We start from the raw sequence: 19887 nt of genomic DNA on the forward strand, positions 1-19887 counted from the left end.
TATAATTATTGCAATAATGGCATCCTAGTAAATATATAATGAGGGTGGGAGAACTCGAACCCGAGTCCCTAAGATCTTAAGGTGGTAGAGTAAGTTTCAAATATGATCTCATACTCTTTAACAATAATATGATTGTGATGGAATATTTTTTTTACAACCCGATCAACCAAACTCTAACGAACCCAACCCGTCAAACGACTAGTAGGGTTGGATTTTAAATTTTTTCTAGATTAGTGAGTTGAAATTTTTGTAACTCGTATAAAATGGATTGAGTCGTTAAAAGGGCCAAAACGACCCAACCTAACACATTTACGGCCCTTTCCGGGTAAAGTGAGCAAACTATTCATTTAAAATCTGGTGCAGCTTTATTGAGCATAAATTAAAACTGGTCTGGGCCGGTCCAATTTCAGAAAAATTTGAATATTTCTGATCAGCCCATTTTGGGCCAGTTTTTAGTTTCATTTTTGATCTTGTAAAGAAAAGCAAAACAAAAGAGCCCAAAATTTCAATTTATTTTCTTGATATTTGCAAACGGATAATTAGACCCCAAAAATCCCCTCCCTCCATTTTCATCACTACATTCACAAGCTTTTCTGCACAAAATCTTGATTTTTTTTTTGCAAAATTAAATCTTTTAATCTCTATGGTCTGTCTAGCTAAACCCCACTGATGAGTTTAGTTTTGGTTTGTAAAAGATGGAAGCTTTTTCATTTAAACCCACAATTGGGTTGTTGTTTCCTTCATTTTCAAGCCCAAAAAGATTAAAAAAGGTTTCTTTTTGTGGGAAATTCAAGAAAGTTGGGATCTTTGCTTGTAAAGATGAAGGTGAAGATGAGGAGGGTGGATTGGGGTTTAAGGTTGGGAAGGTTTTTGGTGGTGGCACTAAAGTTAGTCTCTCTGAGGTAGCTTTTTTCTCTCCCTTTACTGTTGTGTGTGTGTAGTGAGATGAATTGTTAATGTGTGTGTGAGAGAGAGAGAGATAGAGAGAGAGATTGAGAGAGAGAGTGAGTGATAATTTATTTGGTTTTTTGTATGTGTGAGAGAGAGAGAATCAGAGAGAGACAGAGACAGAAAGAGGGAGGGAGAGAGAGACAGAGAGAGGGAGTGACAGTTTATTTGGTTGTGTGTGTGTGCAAGAGAGAGAGAGATAACTTGTTTGATTTTGAGTGAGAGAGAGACATAGAGAGGGAGGGAGGGAGAGAGAGACGGAGAGAGTGACAGTTTATTTGGTTGTGTGCCTGTGTGTGCAAGAGAGAGAGAGATAACTTGTTTGATTTTGTGTGAGAGAGAGACATAGAGAGGGAGGGAGAGACAGAGAGAGGGAGGGGGAGAGAGAGGCAGAGAGAGGGAGGGAGTGACAATTTATTTGGTTGTGTGTGTTTGTGAAAGAGAGACCGAGAATCGGAGAGAGAGAGAGAGTAACTTGTTTGATTTTGTGTGTGTGTGAGAATGACAGGGAGAGTGACAATCTGTTTGAATGTGTGTGTGGTCAAGGGGGATAGAGGGAGGGAGAGAGAGATAATTTGTTAGTGCGGTTATGTGTGAGACTGAGTAACATGAATATATGTACTGTGTGTTGTTTTGTTAGTTTGCATGTGTGTGTGAATGTTATGATTTGTTAGTGTGTTTTTGTGTTTAATATGAACAGTTTATTTTTAATTTGTTGTGATGTTTATTTTTTTCAGATAATTGGCAGAAATTCAAACCGAGAAATATCTAATTTAGGAATTGAGAAATTGTTATACAAGACGAGTAATAAAGATTTAAGTTATAATAGGGATGTAGTTTCCAAGAAAAGTGTTAAATTTGAATTTGATGATACGCCAAGCTTATCTAGCATTAAAAAACCAAGCCTACCAATTCTGAACGTTGTGGATAGTACTAGAGGTAGTGTTCCTCATGTTATACTGCGGAAACCATCTGCATTGTTGGAAGATGGTAATGGGACTGACAATCTGTTGAAATTTAAGATTCAACCAAATTTGTCGTTAACTATGGGGAAAGTGAAGGCAAAGAAGAGGTTTAGTGATTTTACCTTGATAACGAATGCTGAGCCTGTTACTTCCACAGATCATGGTAAACATGCATATTTTGTCAATGCTAGTGCAGTAGCTACTAGTAATTTCGAGAGGAACAGCAGAAAAATTGAATCATTTTCTGCTTCAAAATCAAACAATGTGAAATTGAACGTGAAGTCTGAGCTGTTAGATATTCACCATGAACAAAAATCTAGTGAGGATCGTGATGTATCAACCTCTGTTGAAGATGTTTCGGTAGTAGGTGATTACAGCCAATACAATGACTCTCTAAAAGGTAAAGAGCTTTATTGCATATGGACTGTGTTGAGTTTTTAAGATATTGACGCCTTCCTCTAATTTTTCCAAGGATTACAGCCTCTTCAACAAAATGGTTTAGGGCCCTCTTTAAAAGCTTATCCTAGTATTGAAGAATCTGAGGCAAAACTAACAAATGCTAGCAGCAACATGTCAGAGGAATCTACACTGCATAAACCGACTAGGTATTCTAGGGTGCAATCTCTATAATTTGTTTATTAGTTTTTAATAAGTTATGCCTTCATCACTCACCGACTAATGGTTTTTCAGATTAGTTCAATCTGAAACCACCTTAAACGTTCTAGGTCACGAGAAGCTAGTTAAAAAACATACAAATTTTGACAGTGCTGAGCTTGAGGACTTCCCTACGTCATCACCTATCAATGTATGTTTCACATCAACCTTTTAATCTATTTACTAACTTTAATTAACCAATAAGTAATGGTTGAGACCAAACACGAAACATATGTAGGAACTTGAAGATATAGACTGGACAATAGCCGAAGATCTGGTGGAGACTGGACAGAGAGATGAAGTGGAATTGATAAGCGCTAGTACCCGGGGATTTGTTGTATGTAACCTTTGGACATAGTTTACCACAATTGTTATGGTTACAAGGACAGTTTAAATCTAGTCCTATGCCCTTTTATATATATATATGTATATGTTTCTCTTTCCCTTCTTAAACATTTTTATGTCTTTTGCAGGTGTCTTTCCGCTCTTTGATTGGATTTTTACCGTATAGAAATCTTGCACCTAAGCACAAGTACTTTGCCTTTGAGACTTGGTTGAGATATAAAGGCTTGGATCCAACTATGTACAAGCAAAGTCTAAGCATTCTTGGAAGCTCTGAAGATACAGGCAAGGCTACAGCTCTGTATTCAAGTCTAGACATACATTTTGATCAAGAAATTACTAGCAATATGGAGCTTGAAGAACTGCTTACAATATATGATGACATGAAGCTTAAATTTTTGACATCCCTTCTTGACAAGGTCTGTTTGTCTTCATTTATTCCTAAAATCATAAGCAATATATTCCGTTAATATTAAACATTGCTTATTTTTACAGATGTTCAAAGTTTATGTAGTATTTGCAGACAGAGAATCAAGAAGGTTAATATTTTCCATGAAACCGAAGGAAAAGGAAGAATCAATTGAAAAAAAGAGAGACCTCATGGTAAGATAATATTCTACTATATAGCCTAATGCTTGATATTTTTGGGTTGTGTATATGTTACAATTAGTGGTTTCATCATCTTTAATAAAACTTGAACCTCTAGGAAACTGTAATATGAGAATTGAGATTCCTGCTCAACGACTTTCTTTTGCCTGTAACTTTTAGAAGCTATTCTTCCAATATTTTTGCAGTGGAACTCTGTTTTGAATCCGCAAGTATAATTTTTATTTTTTCTTTGTTCTGGTTTGTAATTACTTGGTGCTTATTTATTTTTAGTGATGAAAAGTTATTTCCTAACTTGTATAATATTGTTCAATTCAGGCTAGGCTGAGCATTGGAGAAGTAGTGAAATGCTGCATAACAAAGATGACATACTTTGGTATATTTGTTGAGGTACTGCACATAAAATCTGCTTTTATGTTTGGTATATTCTAAACGTAGGAGTATTAACATTGTCAGCTCTGTGCTTTTTCAAGTTCAGTGAATTTTTTTTTCAAAAACTAATCGAAGGAATTGGTCTGGTACTATTTTTCTTTTTAGATTATCAAAATGATTCATTAAATTTTCCCGGATATACCCGGAGGCAATATTACATGAAAGAAGCAAAGACAAGAACAAAAATATGACTAGAGACAATAAAGAAAAGAAAACAAAGGTTACTGTAGGATCTACTTTCTATTTCAGACTCTTTTGTTTCTTGCACTATGTGAAATTCTGGATAAAAAAAAACTTGTGGTGTTGTTTTTGCAGTTCTGTGAAATTCATTACGACAACCTTTTAGGATTAGATTAGCATGTTGGATATTAAGTTTTCTTTCTCTTAGTAATCATTCGTGGTAATGGTTATTTGTTTATCTAGATACTCGGAATTCATTATAAATTGTGATAGGATCCATCAGCTATACACCTCTTTTCTGCATTACTTTGATAGTCACTTGAGATATACATTGCAATAAATTTTATACTTTGGGATGATCATCAATAATAAGCTTATTGCAACCATGTCTGATACAAGCATTCTAATGTAGGTTGAAGGAGTTCCTGCAATGATTCACCAGACAGAAGTTTCATGGGATGTCACAGTAAATCCAACTTCGTGTTTCAAAATTGGCCAGGTATTCATTTGCGCGTGCTTTCAAAATCTAGTAGATAATTTTAAAATTTTAAATTTTTTAAATATCCTAGAATATACATACGGCCTTTGCACGATCCAGAAAATTGTTCAATGTGGCTGCAGGTTGGTTGAGGTAAGGTAATAGGACTTGCCAAAGTATGCTTGTGCTATGTATATGTAATTTGTTAGTTAATGACAACTCATTACTTTTCTTGGATTAGATGTATATGATATTATTTTGTTACTAATATCATCCATCATTATCGACATTATTGAAATTGACTAATATAAATTGAAAATTAATCAATTTCTAATTATTTTCTCTAAACAATGTTTGATACTCTTAATTGCAAGTCTCTAATCCTTTTCAGGACCGGGTATTTTGTGAAACTTAATCCATGTTTATAAGTTTTTTTTTTACTTGCAGATTGTGGAAGCCAAAGTTCACCAACTAGACTTTTCACTTGAACGAATATTTTTATCGTTGAAGGAAGTAGTGGTAATCTTACCGTGACAACTTTTAGGAAATTCACTTGGCAATAAACTGAATTACTATTCAAGGACTTATACTTGTCTATCATTTTGAAGCCAGATCCATTGACTGAGACCTTGGAGGCTGTAGATCATGTTTCGCAGAACAGGGTATTAGCAACATCAGAAGCAGATACTGAGGTACTTGGTTCACTTTTATGCATTTTCTCCTTTAGTTGCATGTTGGGTGCAACAATGCATCACCAATTGGATAACATCTGCGCTTGTTACATGCATGTTAAATTTTTTTAAATTTAAAATTTCTTGTTGTATAATAATGAGATGACGAACTACTAAGTTTCACCATACACTTTTTATACTTCTTTCAATGTTTTTTTTTGTCCTATTATAATGAGATGATAAAGTACTAAGTTTTACCATACACTTTTGTACTGTTGTGTTCACTGATAATAAGAATACTAAAAAAATATGGACAGTGGACTGACATCGAAAAACTTCTAAAAGAACTACATCAATTTGAAGGGATTAACTCTGTATCAAGAGGTCGATTTTTTTTAAGCCCTGATTTCACCCCAACATTTCAGGTATTTATCCTACTACTCCATCAAAATAACAAAATTCGATTACGTCATTAAGTTTAATTTCTTTTAAAATTTCAAATTAGAATATAGACAAATATATTTCAGGTTTATATGGCGTCCATGTTTGAGAATCAATACAAGTTGCTTGCTCGAGCAGGAAATAGAGTACAAGAGGTATATATATGTATCCATTATTATATTTTTTAAGTTATTAAATTGAGCTTCATCGGAGATGTCCATTGTTGACATATTTGACTTACATGAATTCCAGCTATTTGATTTTTATAGAATCATAATTCATTGAAATATTTTATTTTTTCAAGAGCAAACAAGATAAGTTGCAACAAATGTAATCTTATTTACAGGTGATAGTGGAAACATCATTGGGCAAAGAAGACATAAAGTCTGCAATTTTGACGTGTACCAACAGGCTACAGAGCTGAGTAATTTCTTAAATAGTTAGTTGATTGTTGTTAGCCGTTGTTACTTATAATTTATATATAGAACATAGAAGATAATAGAATCATTCTTTTGATGGAATTTAAATGTTTCATCTTTGCTCCATGTTCCTTTAAAACTTCAAAAATTTAGTAAAGTTCAGCCCTCCATGTTTGCTAATGTGTTGCACTCTGCCATATATTGGCGCTCTTCCGCAGAAATACACTAAAACATGACTGTTGGTTATGCACCTACACACTGTAGCTAAAATTGATTGAGTGCTGGGGTTTGTCATCTTCGAAAGGTTTAGAATTCGGAAAAGTATTCCATGTCATCATCTATTCAGTGCATTCTACAGACACGTGACAACAAAATGCAATAAACATTACATTTTCTTGTTCTAATGCTATCAACTAGCAAGCGTAATGCATTTCGTACTTCCAGGAACTCGTCTTCTATTTGCATTTTGCAGGTGATAGGATGAACCAATGTTTCACTGTGTTATATTTGTTAAAAAGTATAAGATGATGTTGGGGTCTTTCTCTACCACCTTAAGGTTTTAGATGCGTTGTTACTTAACATGGTATCAAAGCTCGGTTTAGGGAGGGACTCGGGTGCGAGTCCTCTCACCCCCATTTATTTAATTTAAATATTGTTTGTTGATATTGGTATTGGAAAGTTGAGAAGAGAGGAGACATAGTGGTCACCCCTGAACCGACCGGATCCCACGAGTGAATCGAAAGTTTGATTTTGCCAGACTCTTAGCTGTGAACAAAACTCAAGCTTTTGTGCGGCAAATGCGCTTATCTTTACCTTCTCGATCTGAGAATGATTACGCGTAGTAGTGGTCAGTCCTTTTCCTGTTAGATAAGCCTTTCTGTGCACCGCACTTTTGAGTATGGGTTGCATTTGTCATTGTCAATCGTAGCGAAAAGTATCGTACAATTGAGGGGATTGTTAAAGAGTATAAGATCCTGTTCGGGCCTTCCTCTACAACCTTAAGATTTTAGTGCGACCGGTTACTTAACAATATTGAGTCTTACAGCTTATTGTTGCGATATTTGTTCTTCATTTCAGCCTTCTCTTTGTTCTCTGTCTTATTTCAATACTATTTTGTTCCCATAATTGTAATTTTCTTCCAACTACAATACAGCACTGAGTTGGTATTGAACTATGAATATGTGTAATTAATTTTGTAGGTAAATTAATAGAAACACATTTGTTGTCGAGCAATAATATCACAGGTTGTCGCCCTTCACATTGAAGAGTTGATAGATCGATTTTTAATATTATTGGTAGGCAGTAGCGGCATTGAAGACTTTTAATATCTGAAAACTATGTAGACATTTGTTGGCACACACATTGAAAGCTAATTTGAAAATTTAAGTTAGGGTGGATATTGTTATTTGTTAGTTTTGATCGATGTCACAAAAATTGGTAATCGGAACTGATCGTCGATTAATCGTCGATGTTGATGACAATTTAGTACTAATTGGAGAATTCATAACAATTAATCTTTTTCAAACTCGAATCAGTCACCATGATAAATCGATAAAATCGGAAATTATTAGAATCGTGATTTTGATCAAATATATTTGTTAACATATACTCCCTATGTTCCCTTAGATTGTATACATTTGAGGGTGAGAGTTCAACACGTATTTTAATACTCCTCTAAAGTATATTTTCGTAAATAATTTTTATTTGTTTTTTCTTCTGAATAAAAATTTGTTGTTTAAATTTTATTAAAAAATCAAAAATAATTATGGAGGTATACTTTATATTCATTTTAAAATTCGTGCCGAGTATAAAAAAAACTATATATAAATGGACGAGATAGTTGAAGTAGTTTTTTGAATAACTATATTTAGAAGAAGTATCTACTCTAACAAATTACGGAGATGGACGAAAATCGAGCTATGTCATCACACTCTTCACATATTTGAAAATCAAGACGTGTCAACCAAGTAACGAGAACTACATCGTCACGAGAGAATCGGCCAAAGCAATATACATTCGGAGAAATGACAAAAACTAACGGCTTGCTCCCGAGTTTTTTAATGAGAAGGAAGTAAATGATTAGAAGGTAAAGTACTTTCATCCCATTTTTTGAGGGAAAGTTTTGGAGTGAAAGATTGTTAAATTTGCATTCAATAATACTTGCTTTCGCTCTTTTTAAAAACTCGGGAGCATGATTACGGAGGGAAGTGAAACAACTTTACTTACCCTCCACTTCCTTTCCATTCTTTTTAAAACTCGGGAGTAAGGCGTAAAATCTCGAAAAAAATCTCGAAAAATGTGAACAAAAATCAAAATTGAGAGCCGCAATTTCATTAGGTCTCTCCTGCTTTACCGTTAAGATTGAGAAAACTCAATTGTGTCCAACATCGTTTCTTCACATTTTATTTGTGTATTTCTTGCACTAAGGTCTAAGGGCATACTTGTAAATTCAAGCTATTATTATATAAATATTTCAAATATTATAATCCGACAAAGATCCTTAACAAACATCTTCACAAAGTTTGTAACAACATAAAGCTAACAAAAAGACGTGTTTTTAGAAAGACACAATAGATCATTTGTTATAATGCAACAAATATCTTAACTACCATTTTTGTCTAGTTTCTTTTCACGGAAAAAATGATAAAAATAATTTAATATTATTTAATAACTGTATTCGACATCGATAATAAAATATATTTAGAACTACATAATTTATACACGATAAATAATGCAAAATTTTGAAATATCAAATTTGTGTTGATAAAACGATATCATGATAGATAACAAGCAGTTCTAAAATATCAACTTAAATTTATAAGCGATAATATCTTGTTTCGAGTATAACTATAAATTAAAATGTATCTGAAACAAATATCGATTTTGCAAGAATTATTTTTAAAAATGATGCATTTATTTAGATAAATGTTTATCTAGTATGTGGCCATGAGCACGCATTAAATACTAATTTTTATGAATTTGGAATATTTTTATTGATGAAATTGGTGAGAATACAAGGGGCCCATCAATATTTATAACCGAAAGACCAATCAAAATTTGACAAATTACTTCTTAGTATAAAACCATTTAGATAAAACTTAAGCAACATATTACAAAACAATACTCCCTCTGTTTTATTTTAGTTGTCTCTTAACTTTTTCGCATACATCTCAAGATACATTGATCGCATAGTAAAAATTATTATTATTTTTTAAAATAAAAGTTTAAGTTACATACTTTTATTCAGATGTTTTTTTTCGCAGTTAACCTGCACCGCTACCTTTCGGGTGCACACTGAGTTTTAAAATTATTATTTTAATTATGCGATCAAAACACTTAAAAATGATTGCCGAAAAGTAAAACGACTATTAAAATGGAACAGAGGAGTAATAAATTTTATCTTAAAGACAACTCTAAAATTTAAAATAAAAAAACATGCAAGTACATTTTTAAAGCTTGTACTTGTACACTACAATTTCCTTAAATCCTTCTTCTCTCTTTGTCGTGTCGTGTTTGATGGTAATAAATCTCATCTGGAGCATGAACCATGTGCCCCCCACTTTTCTTGTTTCCCAAAATGCCCTCATCATCTTCACTCTACCTCTTTTTCTCTGCCATTCTTGCCCTTCTCTTTCCTTCCAAACTTCATTAACAGCTGCCTCCCACTTCACCTCTTCTTCACACCCAAGAGAGAGAGAGAGGGAGAGATTTTATATACAATATATACTCAGAGAGACTCAGAGAGAGAGATTAAGAGAAAGAGATATACACCCACAATAAATACTCAGAGAGACTCGGAGAGAGAGATTGAGAGAGAGACACTCAGAGAGAGATACACACACAATATATACTCAGAGAGACTCAGACACAGAGAGAGAGAGATTAAGAGAAAGAGATATACACCCACAATAAATACTCAGAGAGACTCGGAGAGAGAGAGATTCAGAGAGAGAGAGACTCAGAGAGAGATTTACAGAGAGAGATACACCCCCACAATATATACTAAGAGAGACTTAGAGAGAGAGAGAGAGAGAATGAGTACAGGAACAAGCACATTTATAATCAGATGGATCAACTTTCTAACATTGGTAAATTTATATCTATTTAATTTGTAACTTACTTGCTCATTTTATTGTTCAACTGTTTTATTGTTAATTAACACTGTTTACACACAGTCATAAGTGTGTTTCTTGGCAACATTTGTGAAATAGTACTATAATCTTGATTCTTATGTTATGATTCTATGTTGGTACTTATATATTGATTTTATGATGCTAAGTATTTCTTTTAATGGGGGTTTTTAGTTTAATTCTAAAAGTTGTCAAATTTAGTTAAAAGTGTAATCTTTTAGCATATTTTAAGTGGGCGGTTTAGGAGGTTGATTCAAATCTAGTTTGTTTTATATGTTCCATTTAGGTGTGTTACTAATGGAGAATTCATGATAGTGCTAAGAGAGATGCACTTAATTTTCGGAAAAAATGGCAAGAAAGTATATTGCGTTGTTCTTGATGGTTGTGGACTAATGCAGTTACGCTTACACTAATGTTATACTATATGTAGCTATTAGCTGTAGGTGTCTTGGGTTTTGGGGTGTGGATGAGTATGCATCATGATAGCTGCCGGAAGTCTCTCACCCTTCCTGTTCTAGGCCTTGGCGGAGTAATCTTTTTGATGTAAGCTTTTGTGTCTGCCTTCAACTTATTTCTCGTTCCATGACTTTTTAATTAGTTAATGATTTCACTCTAGGTTTTTACAACTAATTTACTGTTTCTGATTTGGTTTCAGATCTATTATTGGCTTCTTGGGTGCCTGGAAGAAGAACTCCATATTATTATGGATTGTATCCTTGTAATTTATTTGTTTTGCATAAAAGGATTTCATTTTATGCTGTTGTCAATCTTTGTTTCTCAGTATCTCTTTAGCTTCGGTTGTCCTTGACTTTATTTATTGCAGTACTTGGTCATGCTCTTTCTCGTTTTGGTTGCCATTCTGGTTTTCACGGTCTTAGCGTATGTGATGCTCATTTCATCTTCTTCAGTACTGTTTAAATTAATTCTGCCGTAATTTTTTTTTCTTTCAGTAATAGTAGTTATTGTCTATATTAAGCTGAAAGAAATCAAGGTATATATTCTAGAATTTACCATTCCTGTGTTGAATTTAAAGAAAAAATGCACCTTTTTTGATGAACTGACTTTAACCTTCCATTGTCTACGCTCTTATGAATTTTCCATCTTCACCTTATTTAAGTGTTTGAGTTCTGTAGGGACAATGTAGAATAACTTATCAGCTCTAAATAGATGTCTGCCACCGAATTAATCACAAAACTAAAGTTTTAATTATTCTTATTGCAGGTCATGTGATGAATTGTCTGACTAATATTTTTTAAATGTTTCAGGTTTATTATAACAAATAATGGCTCTGGACATACTGTAAATGGTTTGAAGTAAGTTAATGCATAGTATGTACTTTCGCATTTTGCCCAAAAATATTTACTTCTCAGTTTAGCAAGTTAATGGTTTTTCTTGTTCACTAAAAGCGTTTGAGGAACATTAAATGACGGTGAGAGGCCTATTAGATTTAATAAGTCGTACAGTACCTGCCTAGTATTTATCAAATCTTCACAAAGGCTGAAACAAAATGTTACTGTACAATAACAAAACAAGCACCAAAAACTTATTAATCTATATTGAGTATAAAACTTAAGTTAACGATATAAATTTCCACTCAAATTTTAAACATCATCCTTTAAGCTATTTTTAGAAGAATTATTCTATCTTAGGTCTTTCAAGATTTCATGATCTCCATGCTGTTATTTGAGTCTGTTTGTGCTCCTTAAGAACATATTTAAAAAATTATGAGTAGCCTTTTTTTCCCAAGAGCATACTTCAAATATTGAAGAGTAAAAACAGCTTGAAAAACGAAAAAAATATCAATTCAAAGCTCGTCAATATTTCTTCAGTTGTCGGGGTAAATATTTGATTATTGGCTGTGATGGCTTTATGCCTTAGGTACAAGGAGTATGAACTTCGAGATTACAGTTCGTGGTTTTTGAAAGAGGTAAGCTGCACTCAGACATTACAATCAAACTGAAACTTTTAGGACAGTTCTTATCACTTATCAGCAATAAAAAGTTAAACATCTATTGTTGTTTACTTGGGTATATGTGTCAGTTGAACAGCACACATAACTGGAAGAAACTGAAGAGTTGTCTCGTGAAAGCTGATGACTGCAATAACTTGTCAAAAAAATATAAGGTTCAATTGTGAAGTTTAAGTTTTTATGACTTTAGCTTCGTCTATACTTTTCAGTAAATCATGATCATTACTTGTTTTCTGTAGACTTTAAAGCAATATAAATTAGCGAAATTAACTCCAATTGAAGCTGGTTGCTGTCGGCCACCATCCAAGTAAGTTATTCTTCATATTCAAATTTTCCATTTTTTAGAATTGTTTCTCCTGGACATAGAGTAAGGTTGCTGCTTTGAGTATGTTTCCTGAGTTCCCTTTCATAGCTAGAGAGGAGTACTTGTGCATTCCTTGGGCACTAAATTCTATTTTAGAAAGGCTTTCTTTAGTAACTGTCTCATACAGTTTACCTTGTAGTTCAAATTGCATTGAATGATGCAAAATATCTTTATCTCAGACTTTCATTTATAATTATGAGTTTACAAATTTCTTAGGTGTGGTTATCCTGCTGTGAATGCTTCCTACTATGACTTGAGTTTTCATCCAATAAGTGCTGACAAGGACTGCAAACTTTACAAAAATACCAAGAACGTCAGATGCTACAATTGTGATTCTTGCAAGTACGTATATTCGTGTATGATCGAGTGTGCCTTCTCTTAGTAATAATATGTTATACCTTAACTTGCTTTCTTATGTGCATCAGGGCTGGAGTTGCACAATACATGAAAACAGAATGGAGGGTGGTTGCCATCTTCAACTTGATTCTTTTTGCTGTCCTGGTAACGCTCTCATTTTTATTACATTCATGCATTTTCTAATAGATAACTATTAGAGAGAAGTAAACAAGTTTTAACCGGGTAAAGTGGTCGATTGGTGAATTCTCCAGTTTGGGTCTAAGATTTGTAGGGTAGACAATGAGTTGTAGCTATGTTTAAGAGTCTTCTACTGGCTAGATATTTATGATATACACACTTAACTGTTGCAATAGCTTTCAAGTGTAGTGTCCCAACATTATGCATTTTTCTTTTTATTTTTCTTTTCTGACTTGAATTATTTTGTGGTGTCAGTCTATAATCTACTTCGTCGGATGTTGTGCCAGACGAAATGCTTCAAGAAGCCGCTCAAAAGTTTAATTAGGGTTGCTCTGCCGAGAAATTTCCGGAGGAAAAGTAAACCTTACTCTTGCCTCCTATCAAACTTCTAATTATACCAGTCACTGCCAGTACCTGTTTTGTAGCTTCCTATAGAAAAATAGGTGATATTATTTATTTTCATGTTCAAGTCAGGGGTTTGTACAAAAGTTCTCTCTCTGACAATGTTTCTTTCGATATTTTTGGTCCTGGGTCTTAATTGTTGAGTACAATTCCTTTGCAATACAAAGTCAAACTTGAAACTAGCTGCATCTTACCGTATTTCTACTAGCTTACATTTGTAATTGCTGAATCATAGCCTATAGAAGAGGATTTGGAAGTTTTAAATATAATACCAAATTTTATCCCTTACAAATATTTTAACATAAATTGTTAGTTTTCTCGATAGAAAATTGCTTGCCCCCTAGCTCTTAATTTATTTAAGTAGTTCTCAGTATTTTGTCAACTTGTTATAATGTTAGTTGTGAAGTTATACTAAACATATATTTATCGTTTCTTTCTTAGAAAAGCTATAAGTATTTGGGACTATTATTGTACAATATGTTTCCAGGATACAGACTTGTTTACTAGTACTTAAAAACCTCGCACGGTGAGGTAGGGCAACCCAACACCACTCTAATATTAAAACACGAATACATATTAAAAGAGATTGTAATGAAGGTTTTAAGAAAGATAACAAAAGATTTAACAGTTATTATATAAGCAGCATAATTTGGGTACTAGAAGGTTGATGGTTGCATCTCAGAGAAGTAGATGCCGGAAGGACCATCATCTGGCAAGAGTGCCGCCATTGCAGGACCTCTAGCACCTTCCTCAGCAGTAGAGGGTCCTGTTTCACTTGTTATATCTGTCTGGCAATAGCCCGGATGGACACAATTTATACGAATACTGGGGTATTTTCTGGCTAGCAGTCTAGTATAGGCATTGATGGCTGCTTTTGATATTTTATAAGCTGACACTGTAATAGGCCAACCATTAGCCTTTAAGTTGTTCTCCTTGTAGTCCTTCAGAAACCACTCTACAATCTTATCAATTTTCTCCTCTGTTAAACTCTCCACATCATTCAACTCTGCTTTCACCTTCTCATTGTATATCCACTGATACAAAAAAGAAGTTATGATGTAGCATAGCTTCTTTCTTTTTGTAGGTAATAAATCTAGAATATGTATAGAAATTATAGTGTTACCATTAGTTTGCCATATACTGATGTCACATTCACAATTCTTGCTGAATGGGAGAGTTGAAGAAATGGTAGCAGCTCAGTAGTCACCGCTTTTGCTCCATAGTAGTTTGTTCGGAGACAATCTTCTGCCAGTTCATAGTTCTCTTCGAGAATCCCTTCTAATAGATGTGCATTCTCATCGAGCACCTGGTTCTGGAGTAAGACAATAAATTTGGTTACTCCTGTTTGTGTTGCGACTTTTTAAAACTATAGAAGTTGTCAGATAATCTTTTTAGTTGAAATATACTGCAGATTGTACCTGAAATCTATTTTTTAGCTGTTACTAGATAATTAAGTCTACTTACAAATGCTGCTCCATCTTTAAAGGATCTAAATGCTTGAGGGTTTGCAATAACTTGTCCAAGAGCTGCTGCATTATTCACCTGAAATTTTACAAAAATGTCTGGATATAAGTAGGTTTTTCGAGCAATTCAGGTTACTCTATATCACAATGATTACCAGAATGTCAAGTTTTCCGAAATTTCTTTCTACATAGTCTGCTAATGCTGCAATACTTGCCGGATCTTTAACATCCAGTTGATGAAAAACAACATCTGAGAACCCGGAAAGTTTGAGTTTTTCAACAGCTTCTCTTCCATTCTTCTCATTTCTTGCTGTTAATATCACTCTAATGTCATTTGCAGCGAGCTTTTTGCATATCTCAAAGCCAATTCCTTTGTTCCCTCCTGTGACAAGAGCACACCTACAAGAGTGCAATTCAAAACCAGTTACCATGACACATCTTAATACCAAATTTCTGTAAACTTTGTAGATTACCTTCTTCCGCTCAAATTGCTGCAGTCTGTCATTGTTTTTGATGAGCTCAAAATATTAAGGTCTTTGTTTTTCTTCTTTCAGAATCTTGATAGATTATACTCCCTCCGTTCCACTGGATTCTTTATATTGGGTACGGAGGATTGACACGCATTTTAAGGTTCCCGTAAGTATGGTCCCTAAATAATTTTGAATTTTTGTTTTTTTTAAATAAAAATATAATATTTAAACTTTTATACAGAAAAAGAAAATTTTAAAAATAAATTATAGAATTATAATTTATAGGCAGTCTTAAAATACGTGTGAAGTACGAAAAAAAAGTAGGAAAAAATGTGTAAGAATTCAGTGGGACGAAGGGAGCAACAAGCTCTTAGGCCATCTCCAACAGTTGTGATCCAAAAATTCAAATTTGAATCACCAACTGATCCAAATATTGATCCAAATTTCTGACCAACTCCAACAGTGTGATCCAAATATTTGATCCAAATTATTTTTTACATATAATAATATATAAATATCATATTAAACAATTTTATCTTAAATTTATCATTTAATCATTATGAACAATTTATATAATATTTTATAAATCAATTAAATCAAAAAAAAAATAATACATATAAAAATATTAAAATTGTGCACTTAATTCACGAAAAACCATTTATTGCAATAATTAACATACAAAATATCATTGATACACACTAATTAATTAGTATATTCTTCCCACGAATACTCAATTAATGCATCTCTAAGTGCAATATATGCTTTTTTTATTTTTTATTTTTAAATTTTAGTGAAATTATATTTTCTCATTATTTTAAATTTTTGTTTTAAAAATAAATTTTGTTAACTATTAATTATATTCAGTTATTAATTATATAATTAAATAATCAAACATCAATCTCATAAACTACAAATAACAAAATCATTATTTTATATTAAATCAAGTGATCCAAATTTGGATCACTACTATTCACTGATCCAAATTTTAATCACCATTTGCATCACTGTTGAAATGGAATTTGAGATAATCTGCCCCAAATTTGGATCTTTGGATTACTGTTCAATTTGCCCTTACGAGTTTACTACGTGGCTTTGTTGTTACCTTTGTTTTCATCCGGGGGCCTGCACATAATGTGACAGCTTCTAGTATGATACAAATAGACAACTGATAATGCAACAGCTCCGAAATTCAAAATGTAAGAACTTGCTGTTTGGTTGGTTCCGCCCATGGACACGCGATAAACCTACAAACTTATACTCGCTCCGTCCCTTTCAATTGTTTTCGAGAGTGTCCGACACACATTTTAAGGTGCATATAAAGTATAGTTCTGTATTTTTTTTTTACAATTTTGTTTTTCTGATAAAAATTAGAACATTCAACTTTTATTCATAAAAAGAAAATTGTAAAAATAAGTTACAAAACTATACTCCCTCTGTCCCAAAATGATGTTCCTATATTGACTTTCGGTACTTCACGGTAAGCGATTGACTATAATTTACGTCTAATCTATAATATCAAACATAGTCACGAGTGATTTCGTTGGATTCGTATTTACCAGTATTTTAATATAATGAAATTTTTATATTTAATACTAATACGAATTTAAAGATATTAACGATCAAACGTGTCCAACACAAAGAAGAAACGTTTTTAGGGACGGAGGGAGTACTTTTTATGCATCTCGGACACTTCCTGGAAGGGATTGAGGGAGTCTAATTTTAGTGATTGATATTTTTTATAATAGTAGTGGACCCCTGCTTTTACAACTCCACCAATTTAATTAATTTAAAATTATAAATTTTCGCGTTTATCATACATGGGCACGTAATAAAAAAAACCGGGTTTTTAATGAAGAGTTATGAGAAAGCCACTTAATTTACAACCGTTTTTTCAACCAGTGGTCTTAATTCTCTGCCTGTTGCACAGCCAATAGAGTTGAAGAATTAATATTACGAATTGTTTTTATATATTTTGCTGATATACTTGCAGTTCAAGTTAGAGATTTGGTTGAGGAAAAGCCATCTCTGTAACATATTATACAGCTCTAAATGTCCACGATACCTGAAACAATGGGCCCCATGTGTTCACACCAGAAATCCTACTATACACGTACTATGTAATAAGGTCGCGGTATGATACGGTGTAACATATATTTACAGTAGACTCTTCTGGATTAATTGTAATGTGCAGAAATTTATATATGAAGACATTCATGTCTCCTTGATCACCAGTTGCTGTTATGATTGAGTATCAGTACATGCTTCAGTCTTCTTCCGTATGCAATATGCGATATTGACTACTGGAACTCCTCTACTAGATAGTTTAAGTAGCAGCATTCTACCGAAAGTATACGGTACTTATGAATCACCGCACATCCCAAAAGAGCTCATACTAATGGAGTTATCACGTTGCTTATATTCTAGAAAATTGCTCCATCCACAAACGATGTGAGACAACTCCTAACAACATCTATCTAAAGTATACAGAACTTATGAATCACTGGGCATTCAATAAACTTAACATATAATTGTCTAATTATCGACATGTATCCCTGAACTAATTACTGACAGAAGCATAGAAAAGAAATAGGTATATATAGTTCATGATAGTACAATGTAACAGTGGCAGTAGCCAGTAGATCAGAGTTACAACTTACAAGCATGTGTAATATGGTTTGCATGCAAACCAACAGTTATTAACTAGAAACGCGTACAACAATGAAAGTTGAGGTGTACTGATACACAACAACTTCATAGCAAGTACTTTATTCATCATATTCATCTGTACCCAGTATATACCGCTTAGGGCAGTGTCTGAGGATAGCAAGTACTTTATTATATTACATATATAGCATTCTGCAAACTTGACTTGATGGAAGATGAGACTGTCGTCGAGATTCTGTTGAATCACTTCCATCAAGATGAGGATGTTCTCAAGGACAGAACACAACTTTATAGTTAGTACCACCAGGACAAGTAAAAGTACTAGAGGCATCATCTTTAGGATAACTATAAGAAGTAGGACACCTGTCCTTAAAAAACCTCGAATATCCTGTCGGACCACAAGGTCCGTTATTGCAGCAATATCGTTCCTCCTTAAAGGTTGTGCACGGGTTGTTACACCCGCCAGCAACTCGTAAAGGGCCAGGGCACTCCCTGTTGATGTTGGCTGCGCATTGGAGTAGTCTGCATCCTCCTCCAACGTTATTAGTAGGGCCGAATTGCATAGGAATATTAAAGCCATCTACTAATGAAATGTCGAAAAAATCAAGGTTGTTGTATTGGTTTAATGCATATTCGGCTAATGTATTAGGTGGTACGCCCCAATGTGTGCAGGTAAGGCCACCACAATCTCCAGTCTGGCACGAGCCTCTACCAGAACCATCGAAGTTGCAACCAGTACGACCCCAAATACGAGCCATTTTGGTGCCAGGAGCGACGTATAACCACCATACACCATTACGGTTGAGTTGACGACCTCCACCTGGAGAGGCAGCAGCCCACACGGTGTAAGGACAGTTGTTGCGGATTTCAAAAATGGCTGCTCTTGCAGTCACGAGCGTCGAAATGATAATCAGTGAAAGGGTAGGTATGTAGCTCATTTTGGTGCTTGTAAATTTTCTTGAGGTGTTGAGTGATTTATATAGTGGTAAACCAGACTGAAAACAACCTACAGGAAGTCTCCCATTAGTAGTGAAGATAATTTAGAAAGTTTTCATTTTCTTAGTGGGATTGGAAAAAGATTAGTTACTTGATTACTGAAGTTATCTGTATTTTTTTAAATCTAGAATCATGATAATAGAAAGGAGTGCGCGCATGAACCTGTGTTTTCTTCCCATGGCTATGCCCTGCACATAATGTGACAGCTTCTGGTAAGATAATCATCTTTTATCGACTTATTAGAAACCCGAATGACAATAATCTGATAAGTAAACGTGACAGATTCCCTGACATCAAAATTTTGAGGACTTGCCTTCTGATTCTTAAGGAAGGAAAAATGAAAATGTGATATGATTTATTCGCCATTTCACAAGCGTTCCTTTCAACATGTAGGGATTCTCAGTTGCTGTTGATATTGATCATAACATTCTGGTAGAATGGTAGAAATAGAAAGATTAGTAACTTACAAAGGTAGCTCTATCTTCGATTTCTGTAAAAGCTTACATGATTTAGAAGAAGAAAGTAAACTAAAAGACCATGAGATCTCTTAATTTTCTTCAAATCCTTGCTTAAGCAAGTGTCTTAGACATATTCATATTGGATTTTTAACGTACTATAACCTTGTTTCTTCATTGTTAACATTTACTATGATTCTAATATATTGCAGCAGCAATATATGCAAAATTTGGAAATCATTATATACTACTTTCCCATATCCCATTGGTACCTGCAGACTCTGCATTTTCTTGAATTTTTCAT

The 19887-nt window shown here is 33.8% G+C and overlaps 4 protein-coding genes across 9 annotated transcripts; 2 read left to right on the plus strand and 2 right to left on the minus strand.

The window, feature by feature from the left end:
* Nucleotides 1-519: 519 nt before the first annotated feature.
* LOC141671069 (uncharacterized) lies at nt 520-6262 on the plus strand. 6 transcript variants are annotated; one of them, XR_012554931.1, is made up of 14 exons: nt 520-902; nt 1686-2313; nt 2386-2518; nt 2604-2718; nt 2806-2904; nt 3041-3328; nt 3405-3512; nt 3834-3905; nt 4540-4626; nt 5053-5124; nt 5214-5297; nt 5640-5701; nt 5804-5872; nt 6064-6129. XR_012554931.1 is itself a non-coding variant. In XM_074477161.1 (14 exons), the coding sequence occupies exons 1-14, from the start codon at nt 696-698 to the stop codon at nt 6049-6051; spliced, it is 2100 nt and encodes a 699-aa protein (XP_074333262.1). In that variant the 5' UTR covers nt 520-695; the 3' UTR covers nt 6052-6262. The 6 variants fall into 6 exon arrangements, 2 of the variants coding, with proteins under 2 accessions (XP_074333262.1, XP_074333261.1); XR_012554932.1 differs by having other exon boundaries at nt 6022-6079; XM_074477161.1 differs by having other exon boundaries at nt 5594-5701; nt 6022-6262.
* Nucleotides 6263-9638: 3376 nt separating this feature from the next.
* Nucleotides 9639-13661, plus strand: LOC141672742 (tetraspanin-10). The gene is made up of 11 exons (XM_074479396.1): nt 9639-10224; nt 10697-10809; nt 10922-10976; nt 11090-11145; nt 11532-11579; nt 12145-12193; nt 12307-12390; nt 12475-12542; nt 12816-12941; nt 13025-13100; nt 13389-13661. Exons 1-11 carry the CDS (start codon nt 10171-10173, stop codon nt 13452-13454), a joined length of 795 nt encoding a protein of 264 aa, XP_074335497.1. The 5' UTR covers nt 9639-10170; the 3' UTR covers nt 13455-13661.
* Nucleotides 13662-14088: 427 nt separating this feature from the next.
* Nucleotides 14089-15597, minus strand: LOC141671071 (salutaridine reductase-like). The gene is made up of 5 exons (XM_074477162.1): nt 15472-15597; nt 15154-15397; nt 15000-15077; nt 14659-14847; nt 14089-14569 (listed from the first exon to the last, which is right to left on the minus strand). Exons 1-5 carry the CDS (start codon nt 15501-15503, stop codon nt 14192-14194), a joined length of 921 nt encoding a protein of 306 aa, XP_074333263.1. The 5' UTR covers nt 15504-15597; the 3' UTR covers nt 14089-14191.
* Nucleotides 15598-18088: 2491 nt separating this feature from the next.
* Nucleotides 18089-19726, minus strand: LOC141670814 (osmotin-like protein TPM-1). Its single transcript, XM_074476821.1, has one exon. It carries the CDS (start codon nt 19068-19070, stop codon nt 18402-18404), a length of 669 nt encoding a protein of 222 aa, XP_074332922.1. The 5' UTR covers nt 19071-19726; the 3' UTR covers nt 18089-18401.
* Nucleotides 19727-19887: the final 161 nt, after the last annotated feature.

Source organism: Apium graveolens, chromosome 7 (assembly GCF_009905375.1).
Source record: "Apium graveolens cultivar Ventura chromosome 7, ASM990537v1, whole genome shotgun sequence".
Taxonomy (NCBI): Eukaryota; Viridiplantae; Streptophyta; class Magnoliopsida; order Apiales; family Apiaceae; genus Apium; species Apium graveolens.